This window comes from Diorhabda carinulata, chromosome 6 (assembly GCF_026250575.1).
Source record: "Diorhabda carinulata isolate Delta chromosome 6, icDioCari1.1, whole genome shotgun sequence".
Taxonomy (NCBI): Eukaryota; Metazoa; Arthropoda; class Insecta; order Coleoptera; family Chrysomelidae; genus Diorhabda; species Diorhabda carinulata.
The window spans coordinates 13,271,514-13,288,636 of record NC_079465.1 but is presented as its reverse complement, the minus strand read 5'-3'; the positions used below and the strand labels follow the sequence as shown (position 1 = coordinate 13,288,636).

Genomic DNA, 17,123 nt, shown 5'->3' with positions numbered 1-17,123 from the left:
GCTATTCTCTGACCCACTCTTCTCAACCTCATACATTTTCTTCTTATTTCTAATCTTTTCCTTACGTTTAAATTGCTGCCTGCTTTTGCAGCCCACTGCGAAATGATTTGGCTTTTTACATACTAAACAGGTCTTCCCGAAGGCAGGACAGTTTCTGTGTTGTCTTGCATTTGAAGCATTCGTATGCACTGCTACTGCTATAAGATTGATGATGCTTCTTGATTGCATCCACTTGTGTTGCATTTCCTCTTATATTCTGAACTTGCTTCTGAGGATCTACATATGTTTTCTGCCTGACTAATAGTCAAATTTTTCACTCTGAAGAGCGTTTCTTGTACATCTGCATTTAATATACAAGCTACTATTCTATCTCTTACCAGAGAATCATGCAATGTTGCGAACTTGCATGGCTTTGCTAACTTTTTTATTGCCGTAAGAAAGTCATCAAAGCCTTCCCCTTCTTGCTGACAGCGTGTGTTAAACTTAAATCTATCAAATGTCTCATTTTCAAAGGGCATGCAGTGATTTTCAAACTTTTCTATGACCTTGTCATATTTTTCTTCATCTCCAACATTATCAAATTTAAAGGTTTGAAATACCTCTTGAGCATCTTCACCAGCAATATTCAATAATATAGCGAGCGATCTTCATTTCATCATGTTTACTGTCATAGCCAGATGCTTTCATGTATATTTTGAAACTATTTATAAAGTTTGTAAAATTTTGACTTGTATTTTGATCAAACACTAAAGCTTTTGGTGGCTTAAATGTTACATTTTCTTTATATAATTATTAAATTAATGCTCTACGTGAAATCTTCGCGTTTCTACACGGTCTCGGCAAGCTTCTATCAGGGTGTGGCAGAGTTCATTGACCTCTAGCTACTGTTATTCATTTGTGTCTTATTTTAGTATAGTCTTATTTCCACCTTTTATCTTCTTGGCGTGATTTCACCTGACACCATCTTACATGTTTTATAACTTGTTAAATTATAGTCAGGACTTTTTGAATGCTATTTTATTAAGGAAACATACATCATTTACAAGATGAAAGATAAGCACAGGAGTGCCACTGACGTTTCTACTTGACGTCCGTCCTGCTGTCACCTAATGTTCGTGTGTAGTTGATATAGGAGACCATACACTAGCCATCTAATGCTATCTTATGTAACATTGACAAAGTTTTAATATTTTTTCTTTTTCTTCTTTGTTCATGTGATCCGTTCTAATTTTATTAAGGTCTAATGGTGTATTGTATGAGTCAATATTATTTAGGTTACTTGAAATGATTCTGAAAAATCTAATGATATGGTACTGTCAGATTTATTTAATATTGTTGCTAGAGCATATCCATTTCTTGCAGTAGTAAGACATTGTGGAATTTCGCAGTTATAAAAATGATAAGGTACAATAATATCTCCATGAGTGACACTTGTTTTTATTTTAACTTATTGTGATCTAGAAGATACAGTTACAAGATTAAGGTCAACGTTAACTTCGTGATAATGTAGTTTTATTTTACTAGGAGTGATAAGAAATCCTTCTTGGAAATTTAGCTTGTAATATCTTTAAATTATCTAATCCAATAAGTCCATCGAAAACATTATGAAATTTTAATTTTATTGGATGAAATAATAAAGACAGTAATTTATATTTATATCATAAAACTTTGGTTTCAGAAATGTTGAAGTACCAAATATTCAGTGCTTCAGATATCCATTTTAGCCCAATTCGACGGTCTGATAAAATCATGTCATGAACTGCATCGATATTTTCACACACAGAAACTGGCCTTCCCGATTGGTCACCATCATCAACAGAAAATTTACCTCTTTTGAAGATTGCAGTCCAATTTTTCACGGTCGCATACGAAGGACATTGATCACCAAGGGTATATCTTCGTAAATCTGCCTACCTCTGAACCCTTTTAAATACAGGTACTTGATGATAGCTAGTGAGTCCAATTTTTTGATTTTCATAATTTCGGTGGTTATCTTTTTTCTTTTAATTTATTGCGTAACTCTGTTTTACTTTTTTGACGTCAAACTTTACACTGACACTTCTAATAAGTTATTGTTCGTTGTTATGGTAACGTAATATTTTGTTTATGCATGGAACTAGTCTAGGCTAACTAGATATCAATACATCCCCGTATATATCTTAATTACAAATATATATAAAATCACAATTTTTTTTTGGTATGCTATCCAACTAAGCTAAAATTTATACAAAATATACCCTTTTCGCAATCTTTTTCGGTATACCATCCAACTGAGCTAAAAATACTTTTATTAATTTTTATTAGGAACGCTTATAAAATTGTACCGCAACGTATTAAAATTGCCTCAACTTAAATCCTTTAACTATAAGTATATTTCAAAATTATTTACATAATTCAAATGAATATATCTTAATATGTTAATATAATGACAAAAAATGACTTGCTTGTGCATTTTTTAAGCCATAACAATTAAAAAGTTAATATACAATTTCAAATTTGACGAGAGAGCCATTTTTTCAGTCCTTCAATATCAACACTGCCATTTTTATGATATGCATAACTTTCTGCAATGTCCACTTGTAATGATAAGGCACCAAAGTCAAAATCTTCGTCGGAATCTCCCAATAGAGAAGCTTTTTTAACTTTTGGATCCACGGACTCTAGCTGACTTGATTTTGTGGTTCGGAGAGTATTTCTAAAAATATTTATATTTCAAATTTCAGAACATATGATAACTCGAAAAAAAAATTTTATGAATTATTTAATACCAAGCTCCTCGATGGATCATGTATTTCAAAAGTATTTAACCAGATTGGTTTGAGATTCATTCAAGAAAAAAATATAAGAAACTTGTCCTTCATATCTCTATTATAATATGAAGTTGCTTCTCAGTGTACCCTTGCTAATTATCGTCTCCCTTGGTTATATTGATGAGTCCACAGTTAATTTATCCACATAGACATCAGTGGGGAATCCACTGCATGCCTAAGAATAATACGTATTATGTTAAAAATCTACTTTTTATTTGTTTTCAATATTTTCTATTCATATAGGTAAATAACAAACTGAGCCACATAATCCCATAATCGGTATCAAAATACGGAAATACTTAATTTCAAATTACTGCATGCATGAGTATATGGGTAATTCTCATGAAATACCAAAATTCTTGTCCATGGAGTTTATATAAAAATCCAACAAAGAAATGGATGTTACTAATATTTTTATACAATCCACATAACTATACCTAGAATTTTCACATAAGATTTTAGAGCCGTATAAATAAATAAATAAAAATGCATAGCCATAATGTTTGTAGCATCATTCCCTCACTGTGTCTCAAGTACCAATTTATTTACTTTTATTTACGAAAAAAGCACAAAAATCATTCGAATCATATTCAAGTAGGTTGGATTGAAAATATTTTAAATTTATGAGAAAACCCGAAATTAACGTTATAAAGTAAAAAACGTGTTAAAAATATGAATATTTATATTATTGTATATGTTTCACAAAATAAATCATCTCCTGACACTATTACTGGCAGTTGAATTATGAACACATTTTAAATAAAATACGAACGCAACCATTAGTTTTTGAAAGTTGGCACTAATGTCAATTTATCAAAATGGCAAATTTTCTGTGATTGTGTTCGGGTGCGCTGCAAAAAGATTTTATTAATTTTATGGTTAATTTAAATTTTTGATCGTCATTTCTTCGCATTCTAAAGTTGCAATTGCGGATATTAGTGCAGGCATTCATGCTCAAAATGGTGTCAAACCCCGAATTCTTTAATGCAGCTCTGATTTTGCTGAAAATTTAGAATTCAGCTCATCTTACCTTCCATATCAAGATCTATATGGTCGCAAGGTGTGCAAATTGTTTTTAAGGTGTGAACACCACCCCTTATCGAAAAAAACCAATATTATAGTTTTTCCTACTTTTTTCAATCCAAATGTTTTTCGTTTAATAGGTAAAGCTGAAAATGACCTCTGCCTATACTGTAGCTCGGAGATAGATAATGCAGAGCACACAATTTTCAGATGTCCTGCGTGGGTGGATATTAGAAACTTGTCTGAAATAACAGTAAGAGCTGAGTTACGTCCAGAAAATATAGTGCAGATCATGATGGAAGCAGATTTTAAATGGAAAGCTGTTGAGAGTATGGTGGAAAAAATTCTAAAAAGAAAGGAACAGGACAGTAGACAAAGAGGTCCAAACACACAGCAACATTAGAAGATAATAGATAGACCCGAACTCCTCATCCCTGCATGCAGCAGGGGAAGGGAGACGTAGGGAGCAAAACAGAAAAGAAGGAATCACAAGAAAGGCAGCTCATCATTATGAAGAAATATTTGTTAATGGTGCCATAATGATTAATGAGCGGAGTTCAGATAATAGCAAAAAAAATGTTTTTCGTTTATGCAACATAAATATCTTAACATATTGTATAGTAGAAAATTTATATATTTTGAAGTATCAACCCTTAAAAATCTTTAAAAACTACCCTTTCTGATGAAAAAATCTTTTAACGATTTAGAACATTGGCATTTCATTTTACTGTGAAGAATTTATAGCATTTTAATAAAATTTAATTGGTTATTAATTTTTATTATTCAACCCTTAAAAACTACCCCTTTGCAGATAATGAAATAAAAATAAATCTAATGATTGCCTACTTTTAGATTTTGCATCATTCTTTTTGGTATTGAAGTTTCTTGTCTCTACTTAAAGTAATTTTTAATTGTCTATACCCTATCAACCCTAAGAACCACTCCTTTGATAAAAAATTTAATGACTGCTAATGTTTTGATTTTGAATACTTTCGGTATTCAAGTGTATTTTCCAAACACGAAGTGATTTTTCATTCAATTTTGACAGTTGTCTCCAGAGCAAGTTTCACATACAGCATTACAATATAAGCCAAGCTTCCTGCAGCCACATGAAGCTCCACAAGTCATTTCACACACACAGAAATTTCAAATTCTTATTTTTTATATAGCTCCATTAATTTTGAAGCTATCACATCCTTCAAAAAACCATTTTAAAGGTAATTTTCAGGGCTACAAGCCTATGTATGTTGGAAGGGCTTGAGACTCTCCACGTTTTATTAATAAAGAGTTAAAGGGCTGTAGATAAGCAATCCTCGCACTATAGTGACAGGTTAATTTGGTTACAAATATTTTATGCTACTAAAAAAATAAAAAAGCAAAATAATCCTCATAAAAAATGGTTTAATTTGACTGTCTTTTTAAGCTCTTTAAAAAGTGTTTTATGACTTTTTGTTGAAAAATGTACCCTTTTCCCGTTATTTGAGGTTAAATGCTCAATTACGTAAAGCAAACGCTATTCAAGTACTTATAATTTGCTTAGGTAGAACATTAAGATATTAAAATATAGCTTAATTTCTTTGTTTTTTTTTATAAGCTTAATTTTTGTTCATTACATTTTTTTACATAGTTATATGAAAAAAATATTGAAAAATGCGTTTTTTTGACGAAAAATCGTACTTTTAAATTGCGAATAACTCAAAAACATTTTATATTTGCTGATCTTTCGATTTCTGTGTTTAGTTTGGGTGAAAAATTTTCCATCTGCGGAAAGGGGTGGCATCCCTACCGGGGGAGTTGCACACTTCGGCACCATGTAGATCTTGCTTTTTGGATACACACCTATCATCTGTCAAAATTTCAAATAAATCGGTGCTGCATTAAAGAATTCGGAGGGGAAATGCTTGAATACCTGGCCTATATAGCTTTATTTGGGAGTGCAGCAGATGATAGAAAACGAACGGAATCTTTCGCAGCGTAAAAACTCCTGATGAACTCACACAAGAATTACGTAAAATAGGATTTTAGATTAGTCGCAGTGGGACGTATCTTCGTTTGATTCCCAGAAAATCTAATTATGCAGAGGAACGAAGATATATATCGACAGTCTCTGTTAAGCTCATTCGGACTCAAACTCAAACACCACAAGAGCCACTTAGATAGCAAGTTCGCTGAAACATCAATTCATTATTTAGAGAACATAGCATTCACACTTGGACCAGATCAAGTATTTTTCATCTCTCAAGATGATAAAGCTCGAGTCCCTATTGGCGTAACTGCGGCAAATGGCAAGCACCTCTTCTAATGCACATGGAATATAGAATCAAATTGCCTGACCGCGATTGGGTAATCGCTGAGCTTCATAAATTAATACCATCTGTTTATGCTGGTATCAAAATCACTTCCAGTATGCTAGTACAACCGCAAGCCGTTGGATATTCTGGACCAACATACATCGCTATTCGAAGTGGAAAGCATAGTTCATCTACTGCTAATACGGATGTCGATACGCTTCTCGAACTTGAAGAGTTTCGACCATTAGCTAAAACTGACCATAGTCTAGTAAAATAAGTGGTAATCATGACAATTGATGGAGGGCCAGATGAAAATCCGCTTTATCAAAAAGTCGTAGGGTTTGCTATACAACACTTTAAGGGACATGATCTCGATACATTGTTTTTAGCTACCAATGCTCCTGGAAGAAGTGCGTATAACAGAGTAGAGCGCAGAATGGCTTCTCTTAGTCGAGAACTGGCTGGTTTAATATTGTCTAATGACCATTTTGGGTCTCATTTCGAAGAACGTGGCATTACAATTGATGAACATTTAGAAAGATCTAATTTCGAATTTACAGGAAATGTATTATCTGAAGTGTGGTGTTCAATGGAGATTGATGGCTATAATGTTACTGTAAAATATGTTCGGGCTAGTGAACAAGATGTTCATGATTTTCCAGACATTAAATGGTATTCAGAACATGTGTGTGAAAGCCAATACTTGCTTCAAATTGTAAATTGTAGAAATACAGAATGCTGTCGTCCAAGAAATGGCCTATTCAAATTACTAGACAACAGGTTTCTTCCACCACCTGTAAAAATAAAACAAACAGTTGATGACTTGGTTTTGGATGAAGAAGAGCTCTACGCTAAGTGCTTCACTCAAAGATTTGCTGCAAATGCCCTACGATTATTTTTGTCGGTAAAATTGAGGCTATCAAGTCAAACATGCAAAACTTGTAGTCTTTAACATGCCTCCATCAAGTCACTAAATAAATAAAAAAGTAAACAAGCACACTGATGGGAAAGTTAGACCTGTAAGAGTCCTTACTCGTCGTGCTAATGAACTGATGTGCAATATTCAAAATTTAGAGCACCGTTATGTTGAATGGCTTGATGAGAACGACGTAGACATTCCAAAATCGGATGAAAGTGAGTAGACTCACAACACTGAGCAGCAATCCAATGTCATCGAAAACTTAGAATCATGGATTTGGGTTTTGTGGACTGAAGACTGTTAATCTGAATTTAATATGTGTACCAAAAATTTAAAATAAGTTTGTTATGTTCGTAAGATTGTAATATTTTTGTCCCTTACTCTATGTTGAATGCTGTATCAGTAAAATTTAATCTCTATCCTAAATCTATTTTCTTATTTTAAAAATTATAATTGTAACAGTATAATTATAATATAAAAAAAATACATTTATAATTGAAAAATATTTACGTAAACATGGGGGGAGGGGTAAGAGCTTTGCTTACTTTTGCTGACAAGGAGGAGGAAGGGGGGTTTAATAACTGTAATAAATCTGCTTACATAATATTTGAACGTTCCCTTACACCACATACAGGAGTATTATATTTATGTGAAAATGATACTGTAAAACCCTACACATTTTGTTCTCTTTCTGAAAATAATAGACACGATACAATGGCAGTATGGGCACACTTATTACCAGTTTTTGAGTGGCTTAGAAATCGCAATCCAAACATTCACATAATACACATACTAAGTGATAGTCCTGTCAACCAGTACAAGAACAAGTTGACGTTTCATCTAGTATACGAGTATCAATATTATTGATTTGTTTCCAGGTGCGACATTTTTTGCGTGGAATTATGCGGAACCAGGCCACGGCAAAGGTGCTCCTGATGGCGTCTATGGCACATTAAAAAGAACAGCTGATAAAGCAGTGGCTGAGGGCAAGGTTATCGTAAATTTGAAATCTCTCAAAGAAATTTTGTTAGCAAAATGTTCTGCAATAAAATTATTTGAAGTCAACCATCATTACTGCATTTTGTGGAGCCCAGAAAATTCAATTTGTCTTCAGTAATGATGTCTTAGAATTTAGAAGTCTTTCATGTTGTGAATGCGCAGAAAACTGTGAACATTATCACATGGGATATTACAAATCTTCAAAACGTTGCATTGAGAAACTGTCCTTTGAATTAAAAACACGAAACAAATCTTATTATGATGGACATTAGTCAAATAATGTTATTAGTACGAACAGTAATATCACTTATAATATTGGTGATTAGGTACTTTTATCAAATGGGATGAAAATATTATCACTTTCTGAGGAAGGCGCTTTAGTAAAATGTATGGAAATTAGAGATGAACAGTTGTTTGTCTGGCATGACATTCTGAGGAAGATTGAGTCTCCAAAATTAATCAGTAAGTGTTGTTATTTTATAAAATACTTAAACTAGTTTGAAATATCTGATTAAGACTTTATTTGTAACTTTGAGAGTGAATCGTTTAAGATTACAAATTTTAAAAGTAGGTAATTTCACTCTTGTAATAGTAATACTAAATAAGAAGTATTTTTTGTTTGAAGGAAAACCAGTTAAGTTATAAATTTTATTTTGTTAATGTTGATACTAAACATTTATTTTATCTATGAGACTAAAGTTTAAAATAAGAAGTTTTTCTGTTGTTAAAAATGCTGTTAGATGAATCTTAAGTTAGCAAGGATTTTTTTATCATTGTTATTTAATTAAGTGCCATAATAAATAAAAACGAGTTTAAAGCGTTTAAAGCGTTATGCCAAAGTGCTGCAATAATTTTGTGATTTGTTGGAATTACTCTTTGATCTTACTTATTGTTTAAGAACAAAATTTCATTTAATAAAAAGATTTCTTTGAAAGAAAACAAATTTTAATTAATATTTAAAAAACTTCATTGACTTGCCTTTAATAATCATTCCCTCACTTTGATTTTTTTAGTGTCCTCATAACTTTCTTAAAACATGATAATTTTTGGGACCAATACATAATTAAATTCTAGTAACAGTACTATCAAATTCACATAAAATAAATATCAAATAATTTCTATTTTTTTCATTTTAAGATAGCGGAATTTCGTGAAAATTACTCATACCTGTGTATTCAATCACAACAGATACGCGCAAAGAGAGCCTTGCGTTTGCTCTTCAGAAGTTATTCTGTTGGCCATGCATTTTGTTTTCGGATAAAATATCAGTCTGGAAGTCATTCAAGAAGGGATATTCAGATTTGAATAATTTGCATACCGCAGTACAATGTCATTCAAGTTCTGAATCACATTTACTGGCATGGTGAAAATTAGTCATTTGGCTCAACCCGCATAGATTCCAGTCTAAGCAAAGCACGTAAACTAGAAATTTCAAAACACGAAGAGAAGATGAAAAATAATATGGAGGTGCAAAAGCGATTAATTGCAATGGAACCGTATGTTTGCTTGGAAAGCAAGAGATTGGATTTCGGGGCCACGTTGAAAGTTCCAGCTAATGCAACCGGGGCAATTATATAAAAATGTTTAACACAATTGCTGAATTTGTCGAAAAGTTATACAATGACTTAGGAAAATGCAACAGTCTTTACGGATTTGTCAAGTAACATTCAAAACGACATGATTAAGTGCACTGGAGATACCATTTCAAATGAAATAAAAAATCGAATTAAGGAAGCAACTTTTGTTACGATTTCAATAGATAAGTTATCCGATGTTTCGAATTTGTCTCAGCTGTCAGTCGTTTTTCGGTAAGAAGCCTGTCAATTTAAATATAAATAGTCGTTTTATCTAGTGTGTTTTTGTTTTTTACAGATATATTCATAAAAATCACTGTTCCAAGACTTTTATTGGATTTTTCTATGTTAGATAGAACAGCAAATGTCTTATCAAAATTAGCAGTGGATATTCTAAAAGAGTTCGGCTGTTCGGAAAAACTGATTGCGCAAACATATGATGGGGCATCCGTTATGTCAGGACATCTTAATGGAGTACAGGCTAAGTTGAAGAATGAAGTTCCTGAAGTTCTTTTCATACATTGTTATAGTATAGACACAATTTGGTGTTGTCTCAGTCGGTCTCATATATCAAACAATTTAAAATATATTTTTTTACACTAAATGGACTTGTAACATTTTTTATTACGTCAACTGCATGAACCAGTTTGTTGGATACTATGGTTAAAAAACGACTGCCTAAAGCTGCTCCAACTCATTGGGAGTTACTCTACTCGCTTACTGGAAACCGTATTTCAACATTAAGAAGATTTAATAAGTTTATTTGAACATATTTTGGATGATGATGCAAACAATTGGGATCAAATAAAATTAAGCGAATCCTTTTTAAACAACACCAGATGTAGATTTTTTGAACATTTTTGGAAGTATTCATGTGAAACTAAAAAAGTCGATACTGTAGGGTGAAAACGGCGTAGAAACCACGATGACGATGAATTCAAAGTCTCATGTCAAAAGTTATTTTTTGAAGTAATAGATTGTTTGATTGTACAAATTAACGACAGGTTTCAAGATCTAAAGGCATTAATTTTCTTACAACTTGTGGAACAATCAAAATTTGAAGAGTTTGCAAAGTGTTGTCCAGACATTCGGCTAAACGGTCTGAAATTAGTTTATCAAAAGCATTTTGATTTTGTCCGCTTGAGTCAGTATTATATAAAACTAAAATTCTCAAATCTAATAAGATTCCCGAGCATTTGGGGGAACTAGGAGAAGACGAGTATAACATAAAAATGCCTGAAGTATATAAACTGTACAGTTAACTAACCTAACCATGACTCTACCATCTACTTCCGCCTCTGTCGAAAGAAGTTTCTCGGCTTTAAAGCGGATTATTACTTACGTACGCAATACCATGGGTGAAGATAGATTGCTAAATTTTGAGACAAAACTATAAGAATAGATTTTAATTTTAAATAAAACTTATTTTCATAGAGGGGGCTGTTTGTTTTTTAACGATTTTAAACGATATTTAAGTGAAAATTGGATCCACTGCCGAAGAAAAATGCGCCTCCTATGGGCTCGCGCTTTTATATATTATTATTACCTCGTAATGCATGCCTAAAGCAAAAATCCACGCAACGCTACTGATAGTCAAAATAAAACTATTGTTAAATCTCTAATAGTGCGTCCAATATATTAAAATATATAATTTTTTCTATCCATCTCTGAAATTATTTCGAACTTGAATAATTCGAAAATATCTTTCTGCCTTCCTTGAAATTCAACTCATTAATAATGACCCCAATATTAAGTATAAGAATTCAATGACTCATACTAATCCAATTGTGACAGAAAAAAAATATATAAAAAATAGGCTCATCGCTAAAAGCACAAATAAAAAAACTTGTTACCACGAATTGAACTCAATCACAGAAACCTAATCTGCAATGATAATCACTGTCTACCTATTCTTGCTATAATTGGATATTGTACGGACACATTCTATAATTGTGAAGAATATTAAGGGTCAATTTTTGCTAAATTTATTGTTAACATGGTTTTTCACGAGTAACAATGAGGGGATTCTAGAAAAGCTAAAAGCACATAATTTTGCTTTTCTTCTATAGTAACAGTTTTTGTTCTTTCGTGTTTTGCAACCTGCTGATACAGCACAAAATTAGACATTAATTTTTGAAACGTTCATGAATTTGGGTGTCTCCATTTCTCTTGTAACAAACCATTCGTATTTGTTGAGTAGGTAGAACAGATTTGAAAAAAAAGTAGCTTATGCTCCAACATAAAAAAACTGATTTTATATTTTTTTAAAATATAAACAAACAGGAAAATGTTCCATTCTACTCGTTCTGTTCCCCAAATAGATAGAAAATACAAATTTACTCGAAAAATACAAAATTGCTTGAAATAAAAGGAAATTGATAATTTATATAGCAAAGTTTAAAAGATATTTGAAAAACTTAGTAGCGAATAGAAAGGATCATATAATCATATCACCATAAATTTTACTAAATTTACTTATATTTGTTGTAGAATATAGACATGTAGAGGACGATTTAGAATAAATGCCGAGATTTTATTGAATTCTTCGTTGGAGTGGGATATCGACAACAAAATAATTTCCCGAATGTTAGAATTAAAATAGAAGTGACTATGAAGCCACAATTTCTCATACTTTCTACTGATTCTCAAACACACAAATCTCTTGAACAGTTAATATATATGATATATAATAATATAATAATATGACAACTTTTATTCATCCATAGTCTACCTGAAGTTTTGTACAATAGGGCAATTGTAATATTGTTGATATCACATTATTCTAGGATGTTACAATTATTGGGAGTTTTAATGGGGCAGTGTTTCAGTTATTAGTGAATAAGAATAATATTTTTATATTATTAGATAATAATAAATTATTTTTAATTTGAAAAATGTATTCATGGAATTTGAAGAAAATTAAAAAATATTTCATGACGTATCCAAAAAAACGTATGTTGGCTTTGTCATGGAGATATGAGCCACTCTGTAAATATCAGCATATTTTCCCAATAAGGAGCATGTTGTTGTCTATGATGTTATTAAAATGGTTTGGGATAATTCGGTAGTGGTACATTATTTTAGTTTTAACAGAGATTATTATTATGAAAAAGACTTATGCACTACTCAACTTAGAGCTATCATCATCTCCTGGATATAATATATCAAAAGGATTGGGCTTAGTTCAAGGTGTTTTTGGGTAATCCCAGTACTTAGCTAGTTTCTCCTGGTGTTTGTTGAGAATATTATGAATGATTGGTATAGCTAAGACCACGAGAAGAACTAAGTTGCCCTCAGTTTCTGGAAACAGTTTTGCCAACAATGTATAACAGCTTCTCTTTGGCTGCTATCCAGTCGACGCTTCTCTTGTGATTTTTGAAGGTGACTATAATGAGGACCAATACTTTTCTATCTTCTGTTTTGATGGTATAGGTTAATTGGTACTGTTCTCAGGTGTACCTCCAAGTTTACTGTATAGTAGTAGTAGAAGTTGCTTCCTTTTGGTGCACTTAATGTATCTCAATGAACTCTTGGATTTCACTTGCAGCTTCTGCTAAAGCACATTAACATACGTAGATGTTGTTAATGTTATGGATGTTTTGTGTGAATACCTAGTTTCTTAAATATTTTCCTAATGTAGTTTATCAAGCGTTTAGAGGGTTGTGCACAATACTTATACTCCGTTAGGCGTCCTAGCTCACTCCTTAAAGGTATCAATGGAACGTTCTAGGTGCTATTGGCTGCAGAGCTTTTGTTGATGTTATTGGTACAGATCTTTGTCATGTATATTTGCTGATTATGTAGATGAAATACTGCAATGGCTCCACGATAAATTAGTGAATAAAGCCACATGAGCATATTGTAGTCCTTGCAGAGACTTTCTATTAAAGAGTTTATTCCTGCAATGATATTGTTGTCAAAATCGGGAATAGTGTGATTGTCTGTAATAACTTCTTCCTCTTCTTTGACAGTGCCTGGAGATTATCTAGAAGGACTTCTCGTATCTGCTGCAAGAAAGGTGCAGGAAGAAAATTGTTCTTCACAATACTTCACATTTAACAGAGAATATTATAAAATACCAAAGTGTATCAATGTACTTCATCAGGGAAATGATTAATCGAGCATTGTGATATTACCCATTTTCTATAAAATATTAAGTTCATGTGATTTAACCCTTTCGCTGAGGCGCGCTCGAGGCGACGTTAATTCCCTCAGTGCTGCGTTAATATCCACACTAAAGTGTCAGTTTTTCAAAATTTTAATCTAATTTTTGTTTAGTCTTTATATTTTATTTAATTTGTATATATTTTTTTGTTAGTGTTATTCTATTTAATTAAATAAATTATTTAATAATTCATATATCACGATTACAACACTATCAAATCAAAACAATAATTACCTTTTATTTTAACACCATATTCACAAAATTATTTTATTTAGTTATTTTTACTACAGGTACCATGCACGACTATTGCCAAGTTCTGATATTATTATAAATACCCTTTCATCAGGTGCTAACAAACAAACTAATCATCCCTCGTTAGGTCTGGATACTATTTACCCAAAATAATCGTTTTATTGCTGCTTTGGCGCCGCCCAGTTACCTATCTTAATCTAAAAATTTGAAAATGGCAGTTGGGTCATATAGCGATTGGGTCATTCTCATCAAAAATAGTGTAAAAACCATTATTCTACAATATCCATCAACAGTAGCGAGATGTGGAAACCATTCGCATAAATGCGTCATCCTCAGAGGTGACATGTAAATAAAATCACACTTTTATGCATGCGGCACCCGCAGCGAAAGGGTTAAAAACAATCTTCAAAATGACAATAAACATAATATTGAGTTTATTGTATTTTGAATACAAATAATATTGACAAAATACAACTCAATATTTGCACTGTCATATTTCTTAATACAAATCACTAAGTAAAATTACACACTAGTTAAAAGATTTATTTTATAAATCTGAAAGTGTTTCTGATTCATATACTTACAATTCTTTTTCAAAAATTGATTTCACAGCTGATCCTCCTTTTGCAAATGTAAAGTCTTGTTTATTGCAGAGTATAAGTATATTTGGTTTATTCTTAACTATAACAGGATCAACGATGATATTGTACAAAAACTCAGCTGCATCTCTGATATCTTGAGTAATGGTATTAGAATCAACTACAAACACAATTCCTTTTGCAATGTCTTTGTATTGTGAAAAAAATCTATCCCTTAAACGTTCGTGGCCAGGAATATCAATAACTTTCAGAGCATCCTAGATTAAACCAAAGTTGAGGTAATGATAAATATTAGAAAATTCATTTTACTTACGCCATTGAAAATGTAATTTGATATATTTTCCTTTATAGAGGTATGCGTTTGTATATGCTTATTATGAATTAGTTGAGAAAATAATAAAGTTTTTCCACTATCGCAAATACCAGTTAAGAGAATTCCACGCCTTGTGCTCTTCCTTCTTTTATAAAGTGCAATAAGAACTAAAAATAGTGTTATCCCATTGAATTCAAGTACAAACTCAGTGCATATGTTTCTAATGACTTACCTAAAGTAATAACTATGACAAAAACAGCAATAAATATTTGTGTATAATCTGTGCCTCCTAATTTAACTGGTAGTTTGTCCACCATGATTTAAATTTGTTTTACACTATGTATGTGAAGAAAGAAAACTTCTAAGTGAAAAATAGTTAACAATAACCTCAAAATAATAAAATGTCAATATTATAGCATGTTGGCATCTTCAAGTAAACTAAGGTTAGTTTTGGCATTCCTTGTTAATATTTTCAAACGTATGTTCCCTATCATGAGATCATAAGACAGAGTTAAATTATAAATTGAATAAAGTGAAATAATTTATGTAAATTATAAATAGGTTACAGGGATAGAGTTCTTTTTAGTTTTAATAAATGGGTTGTAAAACAATATTATTGCGGATAAATTTGCATGATTGCGATATAATCTTAACGGAGGCACTACTCAAAATGTTATACTTCTTTAATTTTCATTAATTGAACGATATTATCTAATTTAAATTCTAAAATCAATCTATAAAACTGTTTAAAAGGATAACACTGTTTTTCAGTATTACAAAAGTGGAAACATATCTATGCATAAAAGTAAATTGCAAAATTTAGCTTATAGACTAAAATCGTTGAAGCATGACATAAATGAAAGTCTATTTCTTCACAATAGCTTGGGAATCTAGCTCAAAGAGTGAATTAATCTGATATCGAGACTTTTAGCCATCGAACTCGATAAATAAATGGAATTAACATGTCAATGCGCGAAGGCAAGCAAAAGTGTGTCCAAAAATGTAAGAGAGAAATCACATGATGTTAGGATCTCCGTATTTCTCTAGAGCGTTCTGGTGAAAGGCGTTATTTCCCAAGATTTCATACGATTTTGAATTTGTGAGGACTTTGAAGATTTATTAAACTGTATTGTATATACATAATTGCAATAATGTGCATGACACAAACAAGGTTCTTTCTTTCCATATGTAAGTCTGTTTTCAATATTGTTTGTCACAAATATTTCTAACCTTGAAAATGTTTCTGTAGTTTCCCTTTTGAACGTCCAGAAATTTTAAAACTTGATTGAAATCCTTTTTAACATACAAATTCTCACAGGATCAATTAGAGCTTTATTTCTCATGTATCCAATCGAGGGGTGTTTAGAATAATAATCCAAATTCACAATTTAAATGGTCGCTAAGGCAATAATTATTTCAAAATTCAATCAAAGCAAATTTAAGTGCAGATTGTTGCAAGTTTGGTCAATATTGAACTCTGGCGTTTGAATTTAGGTCAATTGAAAGAACCAATGTACAAAAAACCGACGATTTTGAAAAAAAAGAAGATATTAATATCATTAAATTTTTGGAAGTAGAAAATCTCTCGAATTTCAAGAAAATATATTTCAGGTTATATATTTCATACTTTAATATAAACATCCACGTGCAATGACTCTGTCACTATTTTCTTACATAGACAACAAAAAAATTTACGAATCATGTCTATAGTTCCTCTGCTGAAATCATAAAAAAATTACAAGTTTTGTAAATAGGGGAGGTTTGCTTCATGCTGCAAACATTGTTTTTAATATTATTAGTTTTTTCGAAAAACAATTTAGATCATTAATAAATAGGGGAGAGATATTTAAAAAAAAGGTATAAATTTAAAAAATATATTAGTAAATATAACTATCAAATACTTTTCATATAATATAGTCAGACTATTTATTCCAGTACACCCAATAAATTACCAATTTCTTTCAGAGGAACTACATGAAATTCAAATTGTTAGAAAAGTTACTCATACTTTTTTAAAATGTAGAATGCACCATTATTCCAAATTGTTGAATAATGAAATTCATGGAAAATCGTCTACCATTAGACAAAAAATGACAAATTAATTTTATTCCAAAATTGCTAAAACTTTTTTTTAACTAAGTTACTTTATGCAGTAAGTGGGACTTTGGATATATTAGA

At 31.5% G+C, this 17,123-nt stretch overlaps 1 protein-coding gene across 1 annotated transcript; it reads right to left on the bottom strand.

Annotated features, from left to right (window-relative positions):
• Positions 1-2,354: 2,354 nt before the first annotated feature.
• LOC130895229 (signal recognition particle receptor subunit beta) lies at positions 2,355-15,746 on the bottom strand. Its single transcript, XM_057802429.1, has 4 exons — positions 15,178-15,746; positions 14,946-15,112; positions 14,618-14,889; positions 2,355-2,695 (listed from the first exon to the last, which is right to left on the bottom strand). The coding sequence occupies exons 1-4, from the start codon at positions 15,260-15,262 to the stop codon at positions 2,491-2,493; spliced, it is 729 nt and encodes a 242-aa protein (XP_057658412.1). The 5' UTR covers positions 15,263-15,746; the 3' UTR covers positions 2,355-2,490.
• Between the last annotated feature and the right edge of the window lie 1,377 nt (positions 15,747-17,123).

Bases quoted from the DNA above. Each gene is read 5' to 3' on its own strand.
- LOC130895229 (XM_057802429.1), bottom strand. From the start codon at position 15,262: ATGGTGGACAAACTACCAGTTAAATTAGGAGGCACAGATTATACACAA. The intron at 15,113-15,177 runs GTAAGTCATTAG...CACTATTTTTAG, and splicing joins TGTCATAGTTATTACTTTAG to TTCTTATTGCACTTTATAAA. The intron at 2,696-14,617 runs GTAAGTATATGA...AAATATTTTTAG, and splicing joins TCAATTTTTGAAAAAGAATT to AAATACTCTCCGAACCACAA.